This window comes from Parasteatoda tepidariorum, chromosome 3 (genome assembly GCF_043381705.1).
Source record: "Parasteatoda tepidariorum isolate YZ-2023 chromosome 3, CAS_Ptep_4.0, whole genome shotgun sequence".
Lineage (NCBI taxonomy): Eukaryota > Metazoa > Arthropoda > Arachnida > Araneae > Theridiidae > Parasteatoda > Parasteatoda tepidariorum.
In genome coordinates, this window is record NC_092206.1 from 74,236,011 (window position 1) to 74,261,761 (window position 25,751).

At 27.4% G+C, this 25,751-nt stretch overlaps 1 protein-coding gene across 1 annotated transcript in view; it reads right to left on the reverse strand.

The window, feature by feature from the left end:
- The window catches only part of LOC107445919 (intraflagellar transport protein Oseg6), a 52,764-nt gene that overhangs the window by 22,527 nt on the left and 4,486 nt on the right, over positions 1 to 25,751 (reverse strand). Inside the window, exons 3-21 of the mRNA XM_043042070.2 lie at positions 25,106 to 25,171; positions 24,659 to 24,784; positions 23,589 to 23,687; positions 20,871 to 21,081; positions 20,405 to 20,517; positions 18,517 to 18,598; positions 17,779 to 17,873; positions 16,078 to 16,318; positions 13,356 to 13,470; positions 11,073 to 11,179; positions 10,004 to 10,126; positions 8,016 to 8,171; positions 6,249 to 6,329; positions 6,090 to 6,156; positions 4,266 to 4,429; positions 2,377 to 2,414; positions 2,105 to 2,202; positions 1,514 to 1,575; positions 226 to 449 (exon numbers count right to left, since the gene is read on the reverse strand). Of these exons, the coding sequence (XP_042898004.1) occupies positions 226 to 449; positions 1,514 to 1,575; positions 2,105 to 2,202; positions 2,377 to 2,414; positions 4,266 to 4,429; positions 6,090 to 6,156; positions 6,249 to 6,329; positions 8,016 to 8,171; positions 10,004 to 10,126; positions 11,073 to 11,179; positions 13,356 to 13,470; positions 16,078 to 16,318; positions 17,779 to 17,873; positions 18,517 to 18,598; positions 20,405 to 20,517; positions 20,871 to 21,081; positions 23,589 to 23,687; positions 24,659 to 24,784; positions 25,106 to 25,171 (2,268 nt within the window). The remainder of the gene's footprint in view (positions 1 to 225; positions 450 to 1,513; positions 1,576 to 2,104; positions 2,203 to 2,376; positions 2,415 to 4,265; positions 4,430 to 6,089; positions 6,157 to 6,248; positions 6,330 to 8,015; positions 8,172 to 10,003; positions 10,127 to 11,072; positions 11,180 to 13,355; positions 13,471 to 16,077; positions 16,319 to 17,778; positions 17,874 to 18,516; positions 18,599 to 20,404; positions 20,518 to 20,870; positions 21,082 to 23,588; positions 23,688 to 24,658; positions 24,785 to 25,105; positions 25,172 to 25,751) is intronic.

Below are 25,751 nucleotides of genomic sequence, written 5' to 3' on the forward strand. Positions count from 1 at the left end.
TTAATTTACAGGGTAAGAGTAGACTAAATAGTTACAGAGTAACATCAATTTAAGTTGAGTTTTTAAGCAATAATGGAATTTTTTATTGCAATTGAAAATTTACATTTTATGAATAATAAAATGTATGAACACATAAAAAAATTAACATAGAATATGCAATGTAACACATGCAAATCATGTAACACAAAAAAAACTTTAAATGAAATACAGTAAGAAGAGACTGACGTAAATTCCAATTGCTCAGCATATTCTTTAGATATTAAAGGCACCTCCACTGGATTCAAAGTAACAGCCAACTTTAAGGCAGATTCCCACTGGAAAAGATTCTTTCTCATTTCTAAAGCAGCAGACGGTTTGGAAGACATTAAATATAAGCTTTGGGCCAGTTCATAATTTTTGAAGAAAAACTCAGCAATGTGACCAGACAGAAGCTTTGTGTCTTCCACTTCCTGAAAAACAAACTCAAGCATGTACAACTCACACAGGATACATATAAAAAAATATGTATTATAAAGCAAACTCTTGATTACCACCAGTGGTTTATGATGTGCCATACTAACTTGGATCATTAACATAAGCATTGCATTATGGAATAAGAAGTTAAATAGCAATACATTTTTTTCAAAAATATCAAATGTTGGACACACTAATAAAAACAATAATTAAGCAACATGCTTATGGATAATAATTTAGAGGATAAATGATTTGTTTGTTGTCATATAAGTTATGAAAGGTGCCTCAAAATTGATGCAAAAAGTAATTTTTTGTAGAAAACACAAGTTTTTAATTAAAAATAGTGAATTTGTTTATTGATTCCTAAATAAACAAATATAAAGTATACAATTTAAACTAAAATATAAAAAATAAATAAGCAAAATGTACAATATAGCGTTATGAATATAATAGTATAACTGGTGTAGTATAACATTAGTAACATATGTAGTATAACATTGGTTATAGTACTATTCCACACATATATTACTGCTTCGTTGACACAAACTCTTCTGAAAAAATTTCTATCAACATTTCGCATAAATATGTCTAAATTTTAATGATAAAACTCTATATTTCCTTCTTAAAGGCCTGGGAGATTATTGATTTTTTGACAAAAGCCTTAGACTTTTTTCAGAAAAAAGAAAAGAAAAGGTCCAATGCCAGTAAATTGCAAGATTTGATTTCTAAGATGGAAAATCGCATCATTACGGAATGACTCAATAGTTAAAATATATTGATTTTTTGGGTAGCGCAAAACTTTTAGTAACTCTGAACTGTCAGGTGTCACACCATATCAAAATTTTTTATTATTAACATTTTACTGCACAAATTGAGTATAATTCAAACCTTATGATTTTAAGACATAATTAACAAGAAATTTAAAATATTTTTATATAAATAGCACTATCATGAACAATGAAACATCATACCGTTTTTCACTATAAATAAAATAAGTGGAAATAAAAATTAATACATTAAATATTAAAATTAAAATAAAATATAACAGAAGAAATCTTACCTTTATTTCATCTAATACGAAAACTTTACTGCTATTCCCAAGTTTTTGAAATATCCTAGCAGCTATTAAAACAAAGCATTATATTTAAACTAACCATAGATAATGTAATAAGATAATAAAACTTTCTGTTACTGACAGTTATTTTTACTATTAAAATTAACATTCTAAAAATAATATTTTTACAATTCAATCAATGCAAATATAAATGTGAATTTCAGAAATTTATAGTATTAATACATAACTAAATTTGAAATTGAACCGAACCTAAACTTAATTTAAAAGAATTAGGTAGCTTAAACTTATCTTAGAAAAAATACTTTCACTAATTAAACTTATTAGCAACTAATTTTCTTAATAAAATTTTTTTTTGATTTCAGATATTAAAATTTTTCAAATTTAAAACTAAAAATCTCTGCAAACTAATTATTTTAGCAAGATTTATTACATAAATTGTTTCATATAGTTGAATGATTTAGTTTACAGTATTGAACACTTGATGTAGTTACAAAATTTACAGTTAATCACTTACTTCAAAACTATTCAAAATTTTCAGTAAAATAAGAATAAATAAGGAAACGAAATTGTTTCAACCTTTTTCAACTTCTAGATTGTACAAGGCTATATTGGCTAATTCATTCCAATGTTTGTCGGACTTCAGCATTGAAGCTAAAGTATAAGCTTGATCAAACCTTAAAAAAAGAAGCGTCTAAATACTTTATTTTCTGTACATGATATGAAAACTTTAGATTGAATAATTCAGCTGAAGAACTTAGTAGAAGAAACCTGCTCACTGTACAAACATTTTGTAAGCAACCTCTAGATTTCTTCTACTAAGCTCGTCAATTCAAAATAACTTCACAAACCTTTTTAACTTCAGTGCTGATTGAAAAATGCTTTCAACCTGCAATTATAAAACATATTTAATTAAAATAATCTATTTCTGTAACTTAAAATAGATAATTTTGAAATATACAATAAATCATAACTCCCATAAAAAAGGGGCAAAGTAAAAGTACAAAGTAAAAGTTTTTTAAGTTTTCAAGGTCATATAATAATTTAAAAAATATTTTGCACACATTGTACGACTACAAACCATATTTTTTAATAGAAATAATCTAATTAGGGAACCTAAACATTTTATTTTCAAGTATACACGAAATATAAATGATAATCTTATTAAATCTTCAATTCTTTTCATTAGAAATTTTCAAGTGAATTTTTTTAAATTTTTTAAAGATTATCTAATGATTTAAATAAAATTTAAAATTTGATTCAATTTTAATGTTTTACAGTGATTGTTCTTTTGAAAATAACAAAATATATTTGATTCAAAGTGCTTAAAAATCAATAATATTAAATCATTTTGTCTTTGACTTGTCTAGTACTCTAATAAGCTTAGTTCATTAAATTTTCAAGGACATTGATTAAGACTATTTTAAGAAAAAGTATTTTCCTTATAACAGAAATTTTTTTCTTCTTATTTTTTATTATTTTCTTTAAAATGATAATTTTCATCAATTTAAAATTATTAACTTATTGAAGGAAATTTTAAAACAATGGTGGTCGGTACAATGGAAAGAAAAAATATTTTCGTAATTCATTACCAAATTTGCTAATAGCAATCCCTTCCATTAACGGAAATCATACTTTATCTCAAATTTTTAAATGACTGAATTGGTAAGAAATTTTTCTAAATAATTTTTATATATTTATACAGAAAATGTTTACTCATTTTAAAAAAAATTATAATAATAATTTTAAAAATATAACAATATATGTATATAAGATAATAAATTATTTACAAATCTTAACACCTTAAATTCTTAAGTAGGAAAAATTTATTCAACATAGAAAAGGTAACAATGTCTTTTTATTTTGACGATTTCTAATAATTTAAATCCAAATTTTGACTCATATATTACTTAATTTTAACGTTTTCTGTTTTTGAAAATTATTTTTACAGCTAAGCTTACATTGCATTCAAATATGTAGAAATACATATCAGTGTTTGACTCATGAGTCAGAGGTTTGTTCTAAGCTAAGCATTTTAAACTTAACTTGACTTGAGATAATCTAAAAATCCAAAAATAATAATCATTCAATAACTTTTTTTTTTAAATTTCTTTTATTTATTAGATAAATAATTTTTTTTAATTTCTGTTGGTTATTGCAAGATTATTCAAGATAACATTTGATGAGTGTATTTTTCAATCACTTTACACCATTATTTAAAAAATAAATTTCAAATGTTAATGGTGCAAATTGGATCACAAAATGATTATAAAAGAAATAAACACATCTAAAGCACCTTTAATATCAATTTTATTCTACCAGGTTTCCCAGAAAATAGCAATGCGTTTCTTTAGAATTTATTGAGAGTCACATTCCCTAAGGACAGACTTCCCTTTAATATAATAAATTTAAAAAATAAATAAAAAAAGCCCCTTTTAAAAATATATCTATCTAGTGCAAATACATTCAGTATTGCACTGTTTGAAAAAGAATCTAAAACAGAATTGAAATCAATTAAAAAAAAATTATTAAACATACATTACAGAAAATAAAGTGAAAGAAGATCAAAATTAGCAAATTGTCAAGGACAAAAATTATAATTTGTAGCTTTACTTTTCTTGGCGTGTAATTATATTTTCATCTCTAAATTCTTTTTTCACACATTTCTTAAAACTATTTGTCTTATTATTAATTATGTATTATTAATAATATAATCTCATAAATCTTCAACATTGCTTACTTGGATTGGATCATGCCCATAATGATATGCATCCAAATGATGTCCAGGTACCGGCATAGCAGATGTTTTACCAGTTGGAGTCAAAGATATCAATTCATCTTCTACAAACAGAGCTGGCATCAAATCATTTCTTGCAAAAGAATTTAAATGCTCAACTTTACTCCCTGAAAATAAATTTTTTCCTAAAATATTAGATTCAAAAATATCTGTGCATTAAATATTTATAATAATATATACATAATCTACATTTCCCACTATTGTTAGTTTTAAGGAAATATTTTACACAAACGTTTAACAAAGAAATGCATTAAAAAACCACAGCAATGTGTAAAATAAGTGAGTGAGAGAGAAATATGTAAACAACAAAAAATTTAGTAATATAAGAAAATAACTCACTTTATTAGAAATTAAATTTAAATACATTATATTTTATACATGAGTGATAAAATATTGTAAATGTTTACTTGTTGCTCTATGAAAACAATATTTCCAAACAATGTAGCAGCATTGGAAAATTTTAAACATCAACAAAATTATAAATACAGATTAAAATGCTGCAGTCAAAGCTTTAAAAAAAAGATGCCAAGCTAAAAAGCATTTCTAGAAGGGTGTAATTTTTTTTCTCATTGAAGTTTTAAAATTAAAAATAAAAATTGCATTTTTTTTTCAGTTCTAATACATTTTTCATAACTGAATATTTAAAAATGATCACAGTAACTTAACATATAAAACACACTTCTAAATAATAAAAAAAATAAAGCATTCAATGGAATACAAATGATGATGTAAGAGAAGAGGAAGTTATGTTGCATTCTTAATTTGCCATTTTCCCTTCAGAGACAGTCGTGCCTTGTTCGCTCGCTGAGTCAGGGGCTTGCACAACCTTCCTCAGGATGATGTATTACGGCATCAGAAGAGCCTCATCATGCTGTTAATATGATCCTTCCTCCTTCGTGTCACAAGTATAGGGGACTGCAGGACTTCTGAGATGTTGTTAACTGATAAACGTTTTTCTGACTGAAATTCACGATGTTGTGGTCTTTCGACCCGGATAAAGTGAAAACTCAACGTAAATTATCAGAAAAGAATTGTTGAAGTGAATTGACTGAAGAATGTGATTTTTGTGGCAGTATTCGGTAGTAGCATTTAGACTTGCTGACACTTGTGAACCCATTCATTCATAGCAATTACTGCAAGTAGGGGTCACTCCTGAAGCTAAGCTTTGCTGTCAGTCTACAGGTTCAAGTAAGTAGTGGCATCTAGTGATGCTAACTTCTCTATTGTGAAAAATAATCACTTAAACTGCGAAATGTTTTTTTAAACTAAGTACAGCACTTTTTCTTCATCATCCCTAGGCTTTTCCAAACCTTCAATTTGTCGTCTGGACTTTTACTGAGCAATATGCTCACTTCTTCTTACTATCATTTCATTTGATGTTACCTCAAAGACTTCTACACCTCAAGTTCTTGAATTTCATGATGAATGGGTAAAGGGCTACAATGGCTAAAAGCAAAGCAAACCTTTATGTCTAAGTCCATGTTGCATAAGGCCAAAACAGAAAAAAAAACACAACACATGGAAGTAAAGATATTTAGAGAATACAACTGTTAGATGCTATTAATAAGCATCATTCTTAACAACAAGTTTGACAAAATGCAGAAAGAATGCTAACAAAGTGAATGAATGAAAGAGAGATAAATTTTTGCATAGCATTTAAAGTATTGAAACAACTATACAATGCAACTATTTTCATTTGTGATACTCTGTTTGTTCTTTCTGTTTTGATTCAAATGCGATCAGAAAAAAAATTAGAAAATCACTTACCATCTAAACTATCACAGATGTAAAGATAAGTGTTAGCTCTCTCTTCGTCAAAGGCAATAAAAATGCCCTGAAAAAAAGTAATTAAACAATGGGGTTTTTTAAATCTAAAACAAAGGAACCTAAAAAATAAGAAGAAAAAAAGAATTTAATAAAATTTACCTTATAAATTGTACACTGGTTCCACAGAATTTTAGAAACATTTGAAGAAAATTTAGGTACATTCAATAAATTACTCTCCATCTGCAAAATAAAACAGAATCACTAAACACTGTAAGATTTTTATTTTAAAAAAAAGGTATAAAAATTTTTTTTTCCTAGAAAATTTGACAAATTAACATTAAGAGCTATCACAAATAGCTACACATGTGAAAATACTTCTTTTTCTAACAGCTCCCCTGATTATCCAGAGTAAACTCGGGTATGTATCTTTGGGTAGTGAGTTCAAACCTGACAGCCGACAAAACAATCAACACTAATACAGTATGTATCAGCAGAAAAGCACACGTTAAATTTGTCTTGGCTGAAAGCCCTCTTGTTGGTTGTGGTGTAGAAGTTTGAAGAGAGAGGTACCAGTTCAGGCGATGAGTATGTCATCTGACCAGAGTTAAAATTACTTGGCATTCCTATCACGGCTGTAAAAAGATAGAGCCCTAAAGATGGGGTAAGGTGATTGGCCATGTATGGGTAATGTATGCGTGACTCATTTCACAATAAAGATACAATAAGATTTATCAGAATGAGTATTCAAGCAACAAAACATAATAATTGAGAGGACAAGTGTAAGATAAATCTAAGTTCAGATTTACAAATTGTTGTTGAAAATTAAAAGAAATTTTTAAAATAGTTTCATGCAGTTTTCCCCATTCTATCACATGGGAGAGGACTTTTATTATATTTGTATATGGTTATTGCACTCATAAAAGCTACAGGCCATCAAAAAAATTGTAGTGTTAACTGTAATTTGCATTAACAACCATAACAGTAAACAATAGGACTTTTTATACTGAACTGCAATTCTTGTTCCTAGTTTCTCTTAATAAAACAACTTCAATTTCTTCATACTCAATAGTTCCCTTCCGATTTCTTGCATGCTTGAACAAACTGAGTGCATAAACCATATTAACTGAAATTTATTTTAACCAATAAAGCAGTAAAAAGAAGGGCTTTTTACACCTTATACATTTTATGTACTAAATAACTGAACGAAACGTTTGTTTAAAAGTAGTAAAAGTTTAGAAAATTTTATTAAGAGTCTGAGCCCGCCCAAAATCCTTTTTAATAAACAAGCCAGAGTTCGCTTTGAGCCCCGACTGATCTCAAATGTGCACTAAGATATTCTAATTCAGTTTTAAAATTACATTTACAAACTTAAAGTTTAAGTTGAATATCTTACTGTCACAAATACCTTTTTGAATTGAATTGAACAAACAATAATGTTCCCTAATAAGATTCACCAAGTTCAGTGATTCTACACATAATATCGTCCCGCAGTGGACTGATCGTTAAGACACGGTTCCCAGTAGAACACCAAAGTCAAGCCTCACTGGCTACGGTCAGTGTGAGGGCGAGTCAACACTTGAATCAGTCTATGAAGGGACAAAGGGTGTGTGGTATTGGTCTCATTAAATTGTTCAACCGCAAAGTGCTCAACTTCTTGCGTAGGTCGTCAGGCTACCGAAGCGGAGGTGCCATCCTCTCTGCACAGGATCAAAATTGTGATGGTATATCTTCGGATCATCCTCAGGGGTGTTTCCCAAACCATTGCCAATAGCCCATTGTGTAGCTTTAGTGTGATGTAAATAAACAACAACAAATATACATAATATCAACAAGCATTACTCCATAATCATATCATAAAATATAAAATAAAATTATTAAATTTAAATATTACAAATGGACAAAAATATTAAATATAATAAAAGTTACAGGATTGTAAATGTAGGCAGAATTCTTTGAATCTGTTATAAGGTAACGAGTTCCTGAAAAGTCAGGATAGAGTTCTTTAACGCCTGTGTTTTGAGGATGCTGTACTGACACACAAAACTCCCATTCCATGAGTGAAAAGAGATGGATTAAACCAGTCTAAAAAAAAAAAAAAGGAAAAATCAGATTAATTTAAAGAGTCACAGAACCTTAGAAGTAAAAAAAAAATGTCTTATAAAAGTTAAATGATTGTTTTCATCATCTAATTGTTATGACACTGAGTGAATTACAGGGTTCTTGCTCAGTTTGTTAATAAAATTCTCCAAGTTTTGCAAGAAAATTTTGACAAAATTTCAGGTTATATTTTAGATATGCGGGGCAATATTTCATCAGAAATATAACATATTCAAAAATGTGATGAAACTATATATTATATTTTGTAACAAACAAAAGTTTACTGGGTGAAGGTTTAACATGCATACTTTATAATACCTTAACACACAAATTATTGATCGGAAAATTTCGTACAAGACTTGGAAAAGTTTATAAAATTCAATATAATACAGTTTACTAATGGAGTCACATCAGTAATATAGCAATCCTCTATCTTACGTAAAATTAAAAATCAAAATTAATTTTTTAAAAAAACTTATAGAACTGCAAATATTTAAGAAACAATTTGAAACAAAAAATTATCGAAGAAAGATTGTTGTGTACAAAATAATATTCAAATTTAAAATTTAAGCCTACTGCAGAGAATGTTTATAACAACTAATAGTATTAGATGCTGGACTCAGCACGTAAGCGATAGTTACTTGCTTAATGACTTCTTAATTTTGAGACTCATCGCATGATGGTGGCAAAGTGCCACCTTTATTTTCCAGGCAAGCTGGTATCTTTCAATCTGAAGTTAGGTAGTCAATTTGAAGCTAGGTCTTCACCGAGATAGAACACAGGCAATGACAGTACAGCGCTTTAACCACTACCATTAAGAGGCCATTCCTCTCTCAACTGAATTCAACTGGGAAAAGGGGCGGAGGGGAAATTCTAAATATGCTTTTAATCCTTTTCATTTAACTTACACAAATAAACTGATGATGAATTACTTGATATGGCAGTATTTTTTGTTACATGTAAAATAAAAGACCATCAGCCAAGCAGAATTTGATATAGAAAAAGAGCAGTATTTTAGATTCCCTATCAATCTTGTTTCACGAAATTATGCCAATACTATTCTGCAATTAACAATTTTTTTAAAGATATCTAAACAGTTATTAGTTTTCAGATTTTTGATAGGCATTTTTATTTTTATACAATTAACGGTAAAGAAAATTTTGAGCGTCAACCAAATCGCTTTATAATAATTTAAACTGGAATAAGATTATATTTAAAATATATGATGGTATTCATGATAATTCCAGTGCCTCTTAAAAAAATGATGTTGAAAAATTAGAATAGTTCTTCAATAAAAGGAAGGTGTTTTTGAATGAATTTGGTCTCTATCTAGTTTTGCTATTCTCCTGTATCTCCACATAGGTTGGGTACATCTCAGTGCAGAGAAAGTAATTGACTGAAGATCTTGTTTTTTTTTATGATACGACCTCTCATCTTTTTCTGGGAATTTATTGCCTTTTAAACAGGGACAGCATCACCACATGATAAAAATAATTTTTTTAGTTACGATAGCAGAAATAGTTTTACGGTGGACTTTGACAGAAGTCTCCATGAGCTATGGATTGTTTACTCCCCTCTACTCTTTGACCTGGTTGCGAGAGATTTTTAAGTAGTGAAATACCTTAAATACTATCATTAATTTCAAACTAAATAAATATCATAATTAATATTTTTTAAATCAAACCAAACTTTATCCAACATTTCTAATTTAAGTTAATGGTATAAAATTTAATTGGAAATGTTTGGGAAAAAATGATAATAAAATAGTATTAGTCCAAATGCTATTGAAAGTTAAATTAAAAAAAAAAAAAACTTACATCTGTTCCAAATGCAAGAAAATCATTAGTCAATGCATGGCAGGTAATAACAGTATTTCTTTGGTCTGGATCTGGAAAAATTCTTGATTCCCTCTCCATGCATGAAACATTTGGTTCATCTATCTATTTAAATATATGACCAGATTATTATTGAGTTCTGAATTACAATCAGGCTTTGAACAATTCATTTACAGTTTAAAAAGTTTTGAAATCAGTTGAAATTTAGATTTGAAAGGGAAAAAGAATTATTTACTTTTTTTCCTCCTTCAGCAGGCAATTTTATAACACATTTTTGGTCATCTCATCTACTACCGAGGCATTATATAAACAAATTTAACCAATTTTTAAAATTATAATGTAATTAATCTTTTTTGACTTTTAAAAATATTAAATTGTTCAAGCAGATTTTGTTTTAATGATCATAAGAATTTCTGATCATGATCTCTATATGATGACAACTCCAAGAAAATGAAAAAATAGTATAAGAGTTTACATCTGACTCCTCTCTTTAATATCAAAATTTTAGTTAATTATTTGCCTTATAATAATGCAACTACATAATTTAATATATAGCCTTTTCTGTATTGAAGGAAAAACATAGATAGATTATTAGTTACCTTATAGGATATTGCATAGACATAATTTTTAGTCAATAAGTAGTCTGTAGCAAATTAAAAAAACTGCATTAAAAAACACAATGATAAACCATAAACATAAACAATTATAGCTCATTTTACACTGCAACAAGATTAATAACATTTTACACTGCAAAAAGAAAAACAACATTTTACACTGCAATAAGAAAAACCTTTTCACACTGCAACAATAATTAAAACAAAGTTACAAAATATAAACATATTTAATACCATAATAACCATAAATTACAAATTTTTATATTTATTTTCTTATGCCCTAAAAAAATTAATACATAATAAAACATAATTTATTTTATATTAATTTATAATCACTATTGAATTTTTGAGTGCATGCAAAAGTTAATTGAGGTTTAATTCACCAGAGAGAAAATTATTAAGGATAAATTCGATGAAATGTATCAATACGAACTTACCATGTGAAGTTGAATTTTTCCATCAATTAATGCTGAAGCATAATCACTATTTAAAAATAAACTGCGAACTGTACTTAGATATTCCCTGTCATACAGAAGTTCAGTTCCTGAAAGAAAATATACTCACATTGAATGATTATACACATGAGTAAGTAAAACAAAGTTTAAATAATTTTAATTTAAGTTTTTCTGAAAGTTCCACAATATTTAATGTTTCATATTCAATTAATAGATAAAAAGTATTTTCATATAAAAAATATTTATATTAGTTAAAATAGTATTAATAAATAGTATTTTTATATTTAATGTTTCCTCAATAACAATGATTTAATATTTTCATACTATATGATGACTGTCTAGTAATCATTGAATCGAATAACCTGAATAATTTTCTATTAATTGTGAAGTTATTTAAGACACTTTAAACAAACCTTTATCACAATTAATTGAAGTTTAACAATTTAACTAAAGGTACATTAATTTAAATTTGCACAAGTTCTCACAGAGGAAAAAATAGTTTGTTATGCACGAAAGCAACCAGGTTCTACTTTAAACTGAATTTAAAGTTAAAAGTGAGATAATTATGGTGTCAAGAAATAATTTTTACACCCATAATACAAAACGTTAATTTATTTATTAAAATGTCAATGACTAAACTGTCAATGAAACAGGAAAACATTACTATCTTATTTAAAAATTTTCAAAGTGAAGATCTTTGGCCTTAGGGCGCTTTTTCATTACACGACACGATACCGACAAAATCGGACGACAAATGTGTGAACGACAATGTCGTTGCCGGATCGTTTAAGCAATTGTTTTTTCACTTGTCCGATATCGTTAGTCCGAGAAGTAGAANTGTAATAGTTAAATCATAGTCATAAACAACGGAAATAATTTAAATAATTACAATTAGTTAATTACAATATAAATAATGCAACTAATTTTAAAATATTAGATCGGACGAAGTTTATGACTTTGCATTCAGAACATACTCTTAAAAAGTATAACCCTATAGCCTCTGTAACTCTGTGGGGGAAACATTTTGAGCGTGTTAGGTGGGTCATCTTGACCATCATTTACTAGCAGGTGTTCCTTTGTAACACTCCTTACAATGCCCTTTGTTCATTTTGGGGGGAATAAGTTTGTGACGAACCGTATCTGTCATCACACTATGGATTGTAGGTACAATGAAATGAATTGTGAAAACGTTGAATAGAACAGTGCGAAAAGCACGCTTTTACATAATACGTGTCGGAAATCGGCATGGTAACGGGGAAAAAACACATTTTCGAAACGGGAAAGTTAAGCCATTTTTAAAAATATCCCATGACAAAAGCACCTTTAAGGGCTTTTTAATAACAAAACTTGACAATAAGCACCTTTAAGCACTTTTTAAAAACGCTATGCACCATGTACAACTCACCTACTTATATTTTGGTGTCCTTTCTTGTACAAGGAATATTTTTAGGACCTCAATTCAAAAATGAAATACAATGCATTGCTTAGGTGAAATTGAAAAATAAATAAAAATAATTTAGAAATAAGCCCACAGATAAAAAAAAAAACAGACGCAATAGTAAAAAAGATTCAAAAATTGCTTGACACAATTAAAACAACTAGCAAATAACAACTTGATACAATTAAAATGATTAGAATCATTATAACCGAATTTGACTTTTACTTGTAAAAGATGTTTTAATTTAATAAAAGAAAATTAAAACTTTGCATAATTTTTTGAAATTATATACTTTAAATACAGGATATATATGTATAAATATAGAATACAGCAAAAATAAAACTTGCACTAAGTTACTGCATCATAAAATTGAAGTTAACTAATTTCTTTTTACTTTGTGTGTTTATTTTCTTCTGTCTATCACTTTAATTATAAAATATTTTATAATATATATATTAATTTAAATAGTGGTTTTGGCTTTCTTACTATGGCAAACAAAAGATCTGCTATTTTAGAGTTGTTTAAAGAAAGGAAAACGTTCGTTTCCTCTGCACTTAAACGTTGAAAATAAAACTTTAGACCCCGTAAAGTAATTGCTTCCGCAGGAATGTGATAGGTTAAAGGCCTTGTAACCCATTGCTGAAAATTTAAATAAGCACACCAAACACTTTGAAAAAATTAAATTTACTTATTAGTTAAAGCCTACTTTTATTATAAGTTGTTATATTTTATTAATTTTTCATATTTAATAAAGTTAGTATAATAAAAATTATTTGCCCAGGTTTTTTGCCACACCCTGTAACTTGGTTCAACAACTATTTTCTTACCACTATCATTCAAAGTGTAGAACCAAGCTCTGTTATTCATGCCAACAGCTAAATGAAAAGGACCCAAGGCTATAAATTTTGGCTCTATATCAATTTTTAGCTTTGTCACTTCATTCTGAAATAAAAATTTAAGTTTTTGTAATAAAGTCAAAAACTATAAAACTTGATATTATTTTTTGAAGTTACTGCATTTTAAAATAAATTGTTACATACTTTCAAATTTAAAGAATTTTTTTTTATTAAAGAAGGAATCGAGTGTGAAAAAAGATAAATTACTTAGTAACTAATTAGATTAATAATTATAAATTAAGATAAATTAATTAATAGTTAAAACATTTAAAAACTAAAAATTTAACACTTAAAAATTAAAAAAATGGTTAAATTTTTTGGATATTTTTATTTTTTATACAATAGAAATGTGATTATTAATAGCAGATGATTATTTAAAATCATTATAAAAAAATAAAGCAATTTCAGAAAGGTTTTTTAATTAGAACAATGAAAAAAACAACACTTTAAAAGAAAAATAATTAATTGCTCATGCACATAAAAATTGTAATGAAACTAAATAAAATGTATCAGGTTTAAATGGTGTCAGTTATTTAAAAAACTTATTAAATTGAAATGAAAGCATGCGTAGAACTGATCTTAAATGACTGTCCTTTCAGGAAAAACAAAGTGACACATGAGAAATTGTATAAAAAAAAGTTATTTATTTATAGAATTAAATTATATTATATATTGGAATATGCTTAAAATTACTCTTACTGAAGGTTTCTAGTCATGTTGCATACATTTACAAGCTTCATTTGCGTCTCTTAATAGCATGAAAAGAAAATAGTCGAAATTGTAATCTCATTGTTAATAGTGTATTCTAATTGATGAGAAAAAACGTGTAATACAATCCTTAATTAACCCCGCAACTGAGGAGATCCTATCCCTTAATTAACTATAAAGATCCATGTTTCTTTGGTTGACATCAGCATAAAATTAATAAAAGTTATTATGGCATTTTTTAACAGTAAATTATTTATTTTTCCATAATGTAAAAATATTTTACTGTGATATTTAATCTATTTTCAGTATTTTTGTTTTTTTGCGTTAATTACATTTTTGATTTTGGTTTATTATTCCAAATTAAAGACCTAAAACTTGAAATAGTGTTCCTTAATTAAATGCAATCTAATAATGTTCTTTTATTTGCAACACTATATCAAGATAAATATATTTAAAGGGTTATTTAACGTTTTACGATTTTTAAACAGTAAGTTTTACTTTTTTTTATAATAAGCTTAATATAATGTGTGAAGTATTTTTAGAAATTAACTTTTCGTATTATTGCCAAATAATCTTCCTGACTAAAAATATTCAACAACTTTGCCAAAAATTCAAAAGAATTTGAAAAACAAAACTGTAAATGAAGTTGCAATAATAACTGAGCAAACTGATATGGTTTAAATTTTAATTCCAACTTAAACAGGAAGCAAATCTGTACCAGTAGAATAAAAATTTTGATATATTTTAATTTACTAATTTTTAATTTTGCTTCAACAATCTGAAATAAATATGATTGTGTAACAATCCCACAGGTTGGTAAGTGAAGCAAGAAAAGGGTGCAGCATCATTTGATTAAAAATAATTTTACAGGTTTACTTTAATGCTACACTGTGTTTTTAAGATATTTTCAGACAGCACAATTGAATGGTTGCCATACCAACTTATATGCACAAATTGAGGTTTTGAATACATACGCCATTTTAACAAAATCATATTGAAAGGTATTTTTTGAATCGCTGAAATGAGTTCCATTCCTTATTTTTTTATTTAAAGCACTAGCAGTATTATCCCTGTCAGATAATACTAGTTTAAGAAATGACAAAAAGCATAATCAGTTTGCAAAAGGATAATAATTTAGAAATTAGCGTTGGTTGACTTGGATTTTCAAACCAAAAAAAGATTAGCTGACTGAGCTTTTGCTGCATTGAAAGAACTGATTTATGATCAACCTTCCTAGAAAGTTCACAGTCTTTTTAATCCCATCAAGATATAAAAATTCTTATTTCAAACTTTGTAACAACTTATGAATGATATATCAGGTTATTAAACTAAATGGCTATTTTTTATGCATGGAAGATAAATGTTATTAAATATTACAAGGTTGAATGCAAAATCATTGGCATTAAATTTTATTTTTATCTAAATTTTCTTCTATCTCCTTGACTTAACAGAAAATAAATTATTTTTAAGTAGACAGTAAGCACTAATGTCAGAAAAAGCATTTCTGATACGTTAGTTCATTATAAAGCATGCATAGAAGCTTCATTAGAAAATATTACTTTTTTCATTCAAAATTTTAACTGGGCACAAGAACAATTGTACTCATCTTCTTTTCCCTGAGTACAGGTTTGATTATAAATGTAATCCAAAATAATATTTATATAGTTAAAAATTAACACAACATTAATAGACACTATCCAAAAAATGGCATCAAAATTATATTCTAAACTACTGTAGATAAAATTCATTATAACAAAGATATTTTTACAGCATAACAAACTCGTAGAAATACGAAAAGCTTGCATTCAAAGCCCAATGTAAAGCATTTATGAATAAATGTGTACCTTATGAAAACTCATTCCAAATTACTCATACTTGTTTAATAGCCATGCAAGTGCACTTTAGGTTGCAAGTGACAGTGCATAGGTTCAAATATTTATGTTACCTTTTTCCTCGCAGAATATATAGATACTTCATACAATGAACTTAGATGGGCTAACTTTTGATTGTAACCACAACCTAAAACGGGCAGTTTAGTCAAATAGACATGAAGATTTCCTTCATTTCCTGACACTGCCAGTAACTGGCCATCATCGCTCCACTGCAAGCCATCAATCGTTTGCTCATCCTCAACAGAAATCATCTGCAGCATTTCTTGCAAATTTCTTAAATCATATGTTTTTATTCTATATAAAGAAACAGAAGTTTGTATTTAGTACTTAAAATCACTTACATTTAAATGAGTTAACAGAATTTACATCACAAACACACGAGGACGGTCTTCACAACACTGAAACAAGAGAAAAGTATATTGTTTATAAGCACAGTTTCATGAATAAATTACTGTGAAGATTTGCTAACTAAATTTACACTTAATACATTACTTAAAAAAATTAGAATGCTCTATAAAACTTTTCTTTAAATGTATTTACGGGCAGAAGATTAAAAAAAAAAAACGTTTTCATTTCACCAGATTTGGTGATGTACTTTGTAAGCTACGTTTTTGTTAAAGTTAATAAATCTACCATTGTAAAACCAATAAAATATAGAGAAAGTATAATTTTTTCCTAAAAACTTTAAAATGAAAACAGAGTTTACACTACAAACACAAGAGGATGGGCTTAAAAACGCTGTAACAATAGAAAAACATTTTTTTAAAGCACAATAAAATTTAAAAATGCTTCATAAAAAAAAATCCAGGAGAAATTTAAAGTTGCATCTAATACATTAGTCAAGACAAAAATAGAATGTTCCAAAAAACTTAATTTTCAATATTAATACAAAAGGGTATAAATTTTATACTATTCTATTGTCTGAAGTTTTGATCATAAAGAAAGGTGGTTCAAAATGATTTTGCAGTAAATTATCAATCATCCATCATACTTCAATTTTACAGACACTTGCAGTAGAAGCATAAAATTTATATTATTAACTGCTTTATATTTCTTGCAAAGAAAAGTACATATTNGAAGTTTTGATCATAAAGAAAGGTGGTTCAAAATGATTTTGCAGTAAATTATCAATCATCCATCATACTTCAATTTTACAGACACTTGCAGTAGAAGCATAAAATTTATATTATTAACTACTTTATATTTCTTTCAAAGAAAAGTATATATTTTCTTTTTTCCTTTCTAAGAAAATTTGTAAATTTTAATGCATCTTAATTGAGCAGAAACAGTCAAGCAACAGTCAAAGCTTTAAAAGAAAATTAGAAATAATAGTAGTTATACTTGACTGTATTTTTTATATTATTAAATGGCTACAAGAAAAAACACAATAAACAAACATTTTAGAACAAAAAAAAAAATAATAATAATTAAAACGAAAAAAAAAATCAAAAATTTTATATTTTTATATAAGAATAACAAATTTTGAGCATAAAAATGCAAAACAGTTGGTCTTTTAAAAATATATGCAAAAGAAAATTTGGGGTTAAAATTTAAACTATCTGATGGATTCAAATTACATAAAAGTTGTTTGAAGAGCTTTTTTTTTTCCATTTTACTATTGGAAACCATTTCTGATATCCTTTAACAAAATTAATAACTTCAAACTAGTTAAGAAGGAAAATGTCACAGTTATTTTGCACATTTCCATTTTAAATTATAAGGCAAGGAAATTGACTCAAAAAATAAGGTGGAACCTGTTATCATCTCCACAACCAACAACTTTTTTTTCTGCATAACAAAATGACATGTGCATAAGATGGTTTTTAAAGCACTGTACATGGCACATTTCCTGAAAAATCAAAAATAAAACACATGAATATAAAATACAAGCACACAGGAAATTAATTTGCAAGTTTCTGAAGAAAAACAAGTTTTACTAAAACTTTTTGTAAAGTTTTGCAAAACTTTTATAGTAAAAAAAAAAAATCTAAACATGTAATATTTTGTAATGATAATAATGTTTCAAATAATTTTGAACCAAATACATTTTAATACATTTGAAAATTAGTTTAAAAAAATTATTAACTTTAAAATTAATTATATTTTATTATTAAATTATAAAATAGCAATTTGTGCAGGAACAACAGAGAGTAAAACAATTATTCATAGTTACAAGAATAAAATTGACTACAAAAGAATTTTGATAACCCTATTTCACCTGTATAATTCAGCTAATTTTTTGAAACATTTATCTATTGTCTGTAAAATTAATCATTTGTTTGCCTCATCAATAAATGAAGTTAATTCCATTTGAGTTTACTTCACTCTGTTTTTTGAAGGCATTATTAATGCATATTATATAAAAATAATACATAAATATCTTTAAAAAATCACTTTCACAAAAGAAAAAAAAAATTCGAAAACATTATTAACAATGGGAAATTCTACTAAAAAATTATATCATTTTCTAAGAAGTAAAGGCTGAAACTAACTTGGCCAATTTCTTTTAGAAGAGTTGAAAGCACAATGAAAAATCCTGAAGAAAAACCCAACAAAATGTAGCCTTCGCCATGCCTATATAAAAATAGAAGCAAGTTAATGACTATTGTTACAAAAAAGAAATAACTAAAAGAATTTTAAATATCAGGAGAGTAGTGCAAATCTAGAATTAAACTAATAAAAGAAGAAAAATATTTACAATTTCAGAAGTAGTTGTCATTCTAATCAAAACAGTTCTTTGAGATTTGTTAAGTGATAAGAGAATTGATATATCTGTGACTGAACTTCAAGCCCCCACTGAGGATCAAACCCCAGTTCTTCACAATATGCTCAGTGCTTCTAATCACTGAGCCATTGCAGCACATATGTGTGACAAGGAAGTAGTAAACACTTAAATTACACATAACATCAGAAAAATCTATCCTATTTGTCTATTTTATATGAAACTAAATAACATAAGAAAATCAAGCTAATTTTCTTCATATACCAGTTAATCACTTTTTATTTCAAAAGTGCTGTCATGATTTATTAAGACAAAACTTAAACCATTGCAATTATCTTGAGGAAATGCAAAGTTATAGGAAGTTTACTTCTAAATATCACTAAATTCAAATGTGCAGAGAAGGGAAGAAATGAGGTTTTTAACCCTTTGAAAATAAATCTGAATAATTTTTTTACATCTTCACATTTTTTAAAACTGAGTAGCATGGGGAAAAGCAAAATTTTCCATACAAGAAATCAGTTAGTTTGACATTTGAAAAGAGTCGACTTTACCCCTAATGAGAATAAATCGAATTGATGATTCTTTTCAACTACATGTCACAAGTATTTTAAAAATTAGTTTTTTTCATATTAAACACAAGTTTGTATCAAAATAATAAAACATTTAATAAATTTTTATAATGTTTATGATACATTATTAATAAAAGTTGACTATTAGTTTATTAAGAAGGATAAAACATTGCTAGGGTACCTCAGAATTGTGAGACCTGTGGCAACTTAATTTTAAAAGAGGCTAAGCAACTAAAGAGATCCTAATATGCTCCAAGTTGCCTTAAGATGGATATTATGTAACTGTTTTTGAGTAAAATGTTGCTAAGTCTATATTAACCACAACAAAGATAACTTTAAATATGTTGGTTACACTGAGAAAAAAAAACTTTCTTACACTAACAAAAAGTTCTTTACTAGTGCTTCCACAATTCAATAAAAAATATGGATACAACTAGAACTAGACGTTAAATTTTTAAAAAACTGACAACAAACTGTTGCAGTGAAATATAACTTATTAAAAATTTTTTTCTTCTAATTTTAGAAAAAAGAATGACATTTCAACGAGAGCAAAGAAATAATCAGCACATTTTAAGAATTAGTTTAAAATTTTCAATAATATATTTTTTTACCGAACTAATACACTTTCTGGATGTTTTGAGCTAATAAAAATATTTATGTTATTTTAACATAATTCTTAAAGATATGCAAGAAAAGTGAGTTACTTTAGCATCTAGGCACATGGCTATTAGCTTTTACTGAACAACTTATTATTAACAACAATTATAAGCTTAATACTGACCACCTGCCCTGACCTGATGACTGTGATTTAAACACATTTTTTTTTAATTTTAACATCAGTAACAAAGTCATTAAATTAAAAAAACTTATATAATTAATATACTATAAAAATAAATTTAGCTGTTGTTAATCAAAACTGTATTCTCATGCAGGAAAATTATTTCAAGTACTAAAGAGGTCGAAAACATTGGAAAGTGTTACAGTCACTGTGTGATACTAAAATAGTAGATTGTATTTAAATGAAACCCAGGCAATCAGTTAAAACAGGGTATTCATCATTGCATTACTTGTGAAACTTTTCTGACTCACCAGTAATAGTCAATGACACTACCATATTTCTCTTGAAATGACAGCACAATCGGATCTTCAGGATCATGAATGTTCAAGAGGAACAGAGACTTCCGATTCAAGATCAAACTAACCTATTACAAAAAAAAAATAGCAAAACTTTCAACAAAAATCAATGATAAAATACAAAAATTACATAGTTATCAAAATAAACTTGATAAAGAATTCAAAGCCAAACATAAATTATTTGAAATTTAAGACAAATATCATCCAATTAAGATTAAACTAAATTTTAGATTAACAAATAGTTTAGAACTGCAACTTTTCCTTTAAATAAATAAATATCAATGAAAAAAAGAAGAATAAATACTCACATCTAAAAATGCCTAGAATTATTTTTTAAAGAGATCATAATTGTGTTTTAACATTAAATTTCACATATAATCAAAAAATAAGCAATCAATCAATAAAATAAATATAAACATACAGTAGTTTCTCCACCTCCAGGAGCATCTTGCTTCATTGATGAAAACTGAACATGTGAAGGCTCCCCTTTTAAAGTAGTTCTGAATATTGTATCTCCATCAGCATTACTAAGGGTAAAAGATTTATCGCTTGCAACCAAAGCTAGATAATTTTGTTGACTCCATGCACCATAAGTAATTTGCTTGTTGTGCTTGCCCAAAATGGAGATTTTTCTAACAAAAATAGAACAAAATCTGTTATAAATAATGCTAAACAAAGTGACAAAAAAGCTCAAATAATACTGAATAAGAGTAGTATGAAGAAAATCTGTTGTAAAAACTAAATACAGATTTGATAGAAAATTAATTAAAATGTTTGCAAAGAAAGCAAGAAAAACTAAATTACATAGTGTTTTTGATGGAATATTTTGCTATTCTAAAGATTAAAAAAAAAATTTTTAATAGAAGATATGTAGGTATTATAGTTTAAATCAAAAAGAGAATACAATGTTTTACAATACATCAGTTTCAAAACTAACACTGTTTATTTATTTAGGCATCTACATTAGGGACAAGTAGAAGCAAATGATTATATTTTAATAATATAAAAAAACTGAAATAGTTTTTATATCTGTGTTCAAATAATGACAAATATTATAATAATAAAATAAATTTGTGAATAATTTTTTCTTTCTTTTCTGCTTCATGGGATTTTTTAACTGACCTTAGATATTTTTACAACACTAATTTTGAATCTGCAATCGGTTTCTATCTCCAAGCTACAGTTTTTATAAAAAGACATTTTCAGTTTATTTTTTTGTCAAGGTAGGTAGGTATTTTATTTACGTCACACTGAGCTATGGGCGACGATCTGGGCTATGGCTAGAACTGCACAATGGGGTATTGGCGACATCCTTTGAAACATCCCCGAGGATGATTCGAAGACATGTCATCACCAGACATGCACAGTTTCAGGCTCCATCTACACTTGGACAAATCCATCTGCAATTGAGGGTGAAAGGTAAAGGCATTGATGTTTATATTTAAAGCCGAACAACTAAACTGGTAAAACCTCTCCCTTTTAATAAATTAACGGAGATGCCAACTGCTCCGGACACGCCAAAATAATTTTTTAAAAAACGGTAAATAACTACAAAGTAGATTTTGCAAATATTTGACTATTTTTGCTTGCGTTTTAAAAGGTATAGCATGACATAAGTACTATAAAGTGGAGAATTATATAAGCCTACGATTTATTTAGAAATAATGGTGGATAAAAATCTACTAAATTGAATATATTAAACCAAGAATCACAATTACTAAACTACCACTTTAAAATGTACATTTGCTGTCCGAAACAAGTAGGCATCTCTGAATTAAATGCAAGCCTAACTACTAAAACACTGGTATCTGGGATTAAGCAGAGAAAACAGTATTCTTAATGATGATTTCTTTCGTGATTATTACAAATATATTCTCTTAACTACTACAAAAAAGTAAAAAAAAAAAATTAAACTAATAAAGAAAGATAAGCATGCAAATNCTCCTAACTGTAATTGTTGACACTGGAGAATCCAGATGCTGATTGAGCTCTGCGGTCACTGTGGCTGCAATTGTTTCCTTTTTAGACATTACAATCCGCTTCAATACCCGTCGGTCTCTTTCACTCAGCTTCTCCTTCCATCCACTATTTTGCTTTGCTGAGCTTGTCTTTCCGCGCTGTGTGTATGCTGTCATGACTTTAGACACCGTACCTCTACAAACGCCTAAAAGCTGGGATGTTTTGGTCACTGCTGCTCTAACTAGTCGTGCTCCTACAATTTGGCCTCTCTGAAAATCTGTGAGGTCTGACGTTTTACGCTTCTGACAAAAAATCAAAACATAGACAACTCTGCTAAAGCTCTCTCATACCACCTAATATATGTACTTTTTATATTAAAAAAAAACTGGTAGCTAAGATTATATTTTAATGCTTATGAAGCGAATTCTTAAATGTCCCTTTTATTCACAAGTGCTTCCATTATTTGGATAATCACCTGTAGAAGCAAATGATTATATCTTAATAATATAAAAAAAACTGAAATAATTTTTATATCTGTGTTCAAATAATGACAAATATTATAATAATAAATTAAATTTGAGAATAATTTTTGTTGTTGTTTGTTTTCTGCTGCATGGGATTTTTTAACTGACCATAGATATTTTTACATCACTGATTTTGAATCTGCAATCGGTTTCTATCTCCAAGCTACAGTTTTCTTTAGATGATATTTTTAGTTTATTTTTTTTTTGTCAAGGTAAGTAGGTAGGTACTTTATTTACGTCGCACTGGACTATGAGGGACGATCTGGGCTATGGCTAGAGCTGCACAATCGGCTATGGCGACGGTCTTTGAAACATTCCCGAGGATGATCCGAAGACATGTCATCACAAACATGCCATCACCAGACATGCACAGTTTTAGGCTCCATCTACATTTGGACAAATCCATCTGCAATTGAGGGTGAAGGCATTGATGTTTATATTTAAAACCCTACAACTAATCTGGTAAAACATCTCCCATTTTATAAATTAAATGCATCTCTAACTACTAAAACACTGGTATCTGGGAGTCCGCAGAGAAAATAATATTCCTAATGATGATTTTCTTCGTGATTATTACAAATATATTCTCTTAAGTACTACAAAAAAGTTTTTAAAAAAATTCAATTAATAAAGAAAAATAAGCATGCAAATCTTACTTAGAAGTACGGTAGCTATAAATCAGAAGATTTCCTTTAATAGTGCCAACTGCAAGCAATGGTGCACTTTTTGACCAAACAATTAAAGTCATTGGATCACTAAAAATTATTAATGAAATTATTAATTAACAAAAGCAGGAAGGGTAAAAAGCATATAAAAATGTTTATGCTCATAAATATTTTCAGGAGATATACATATGTGTGGGACGTAATGGTTGAGTTCAAAAGAATAATATCAAAAATTTCAGATACAATGCTGCAAGAAGGTAAAAACTTGATTGTGTTTAAAACCATTTCCAGCTTTAGAGCTCTCTTTAGGTGTTTTTAAAATAAGTATAAATCTTACTTCAATATTTATTAAACCAATAATAAAGGAAAAGAAATCTTATTTTTTTAGTTAAGTTTGGAAATATAGTTTGCTCATACGTAATTTTCCTTCCTCTTTTATGTACACAGAAATAATTTTGATATCTAGGATACCCATTTACAAACGAGAAAAATAAACATAAAAAAAGGTTAATTGACTTAAGAAAATTCAAATTTCTTAAATTGTTGTGAAGTAAAATAATATCAATTAGAGAAACATGCAAGTATAGAGAAACTGCGTTTAAATCTTAACTCTACATATATATTTCTTGACCCTTCTTTATCAATTGGTGGTTAAAACAATAAACAATTTTACTGAAGAATATCATAGCTTAGTTATTCCTGTTGAAAAAGTCGGAAAAGAAATATTAATATGAATATGGACTGAATTTTTATGCAACAAACATTTTTCTGAAAGAGGAATTTTGTTTAGTTAAACCCATTAATTTGTAACTTCTAAATGGTTAATTAAATTTTAATAAAATTAATGAAGTAAACTTTTTTTTTAAGAAAAAGTATCCAGCTATTGAACTTGAAAATTAATACTTACATAAAAATTTAAAAATACAGAAATACCTAAAATAGGGTTAAGAAATAAAAAGATGTATGAATAATACAGTTTGTAATAAAACATTTTCAAATTTTAAATCAATGAAATATCAAGTATTTTTTTCTCATTTCGAAAAAATAAAAATAAAGCATACCGGAGACCAGAATCAACATGAGAAACGGTTCTCGTATTAGAATCCCACAAAATAAGTGAATTTGAATGCTCACAAATTATGCTTAAAATTTGGCCGTCTTTGTCCCATGAAATTCCAGAGCAGACACTACAATAGAAATAAAAAAAAATATAAAAAATAAAATATTTTCCTTTAACCATGAAATATGACTCAAATAATCTGCATTTTTTAAAAGCAAATAAGAAACATTGATTAAATTGTGAAAGAATACAATAAGGTAAGAAATTAAAATAAAACAAAATGAATGAGCAAATGAAATATAAATTGTCTTTTTCTATGCTTATTAACACCTAAAGGAAAAGTTGATTAATAAAGTCAATTTTAATAATGATATGTTTTTAAATATGATTCAACAAATTAAATAAAATTAATAGAATATTTATTTAGTCATGTTTAAAATTAATTTACCCAGGTAGTGATAGCTCATGCTGTTTCTCCCCATGGCGATCAAAAATGTTCACTATTTGGTCATACCTAAAAAAATTTTAACATAAGTATAAAAATTTGCATAGAAACTTCAATTACATAAACTCTTCATACAGATTTTTTTTTAAAGGGGGAAGTAAATAATAGTGATTATGAAATTTTAAGGCATTCTATGTCAAACTTGAGTTTGATTTAAAATATGAGAAGTTACCAATGAATGCATTAAATAAACAAAATTCTTTTTATTTCTTACTAAGTGACAGCTGTCAGGGTGTTTAGCAGCCTGGAACTTTAAAAAAAAAAGGGATTTAGGGACAAAAAATTTTTTTAAAAATTGAGCATTTTTTTAAAAGATGCTTTTTTTACAAGAAATATATTGATGTAGAGATATGGGGAAAAAATTTGGCACTGTTTGGTTTGTTCTCATAATCAGCAAAAATTTGAGAGATTTTTTCAGTTCAATTTCAGAGAGAGGAAAATAAAGCCTGAAATCATGAGTCACTTACTAAATGCAGCAAAGTTGCACATGAGAGTTCAAGATTCCTTACCACCAAATTCATTTCAGTCATGCACCTGCAGACCCACAACATACAAAATGATTTTGTCAAACATGTAAAATGATTGGCGC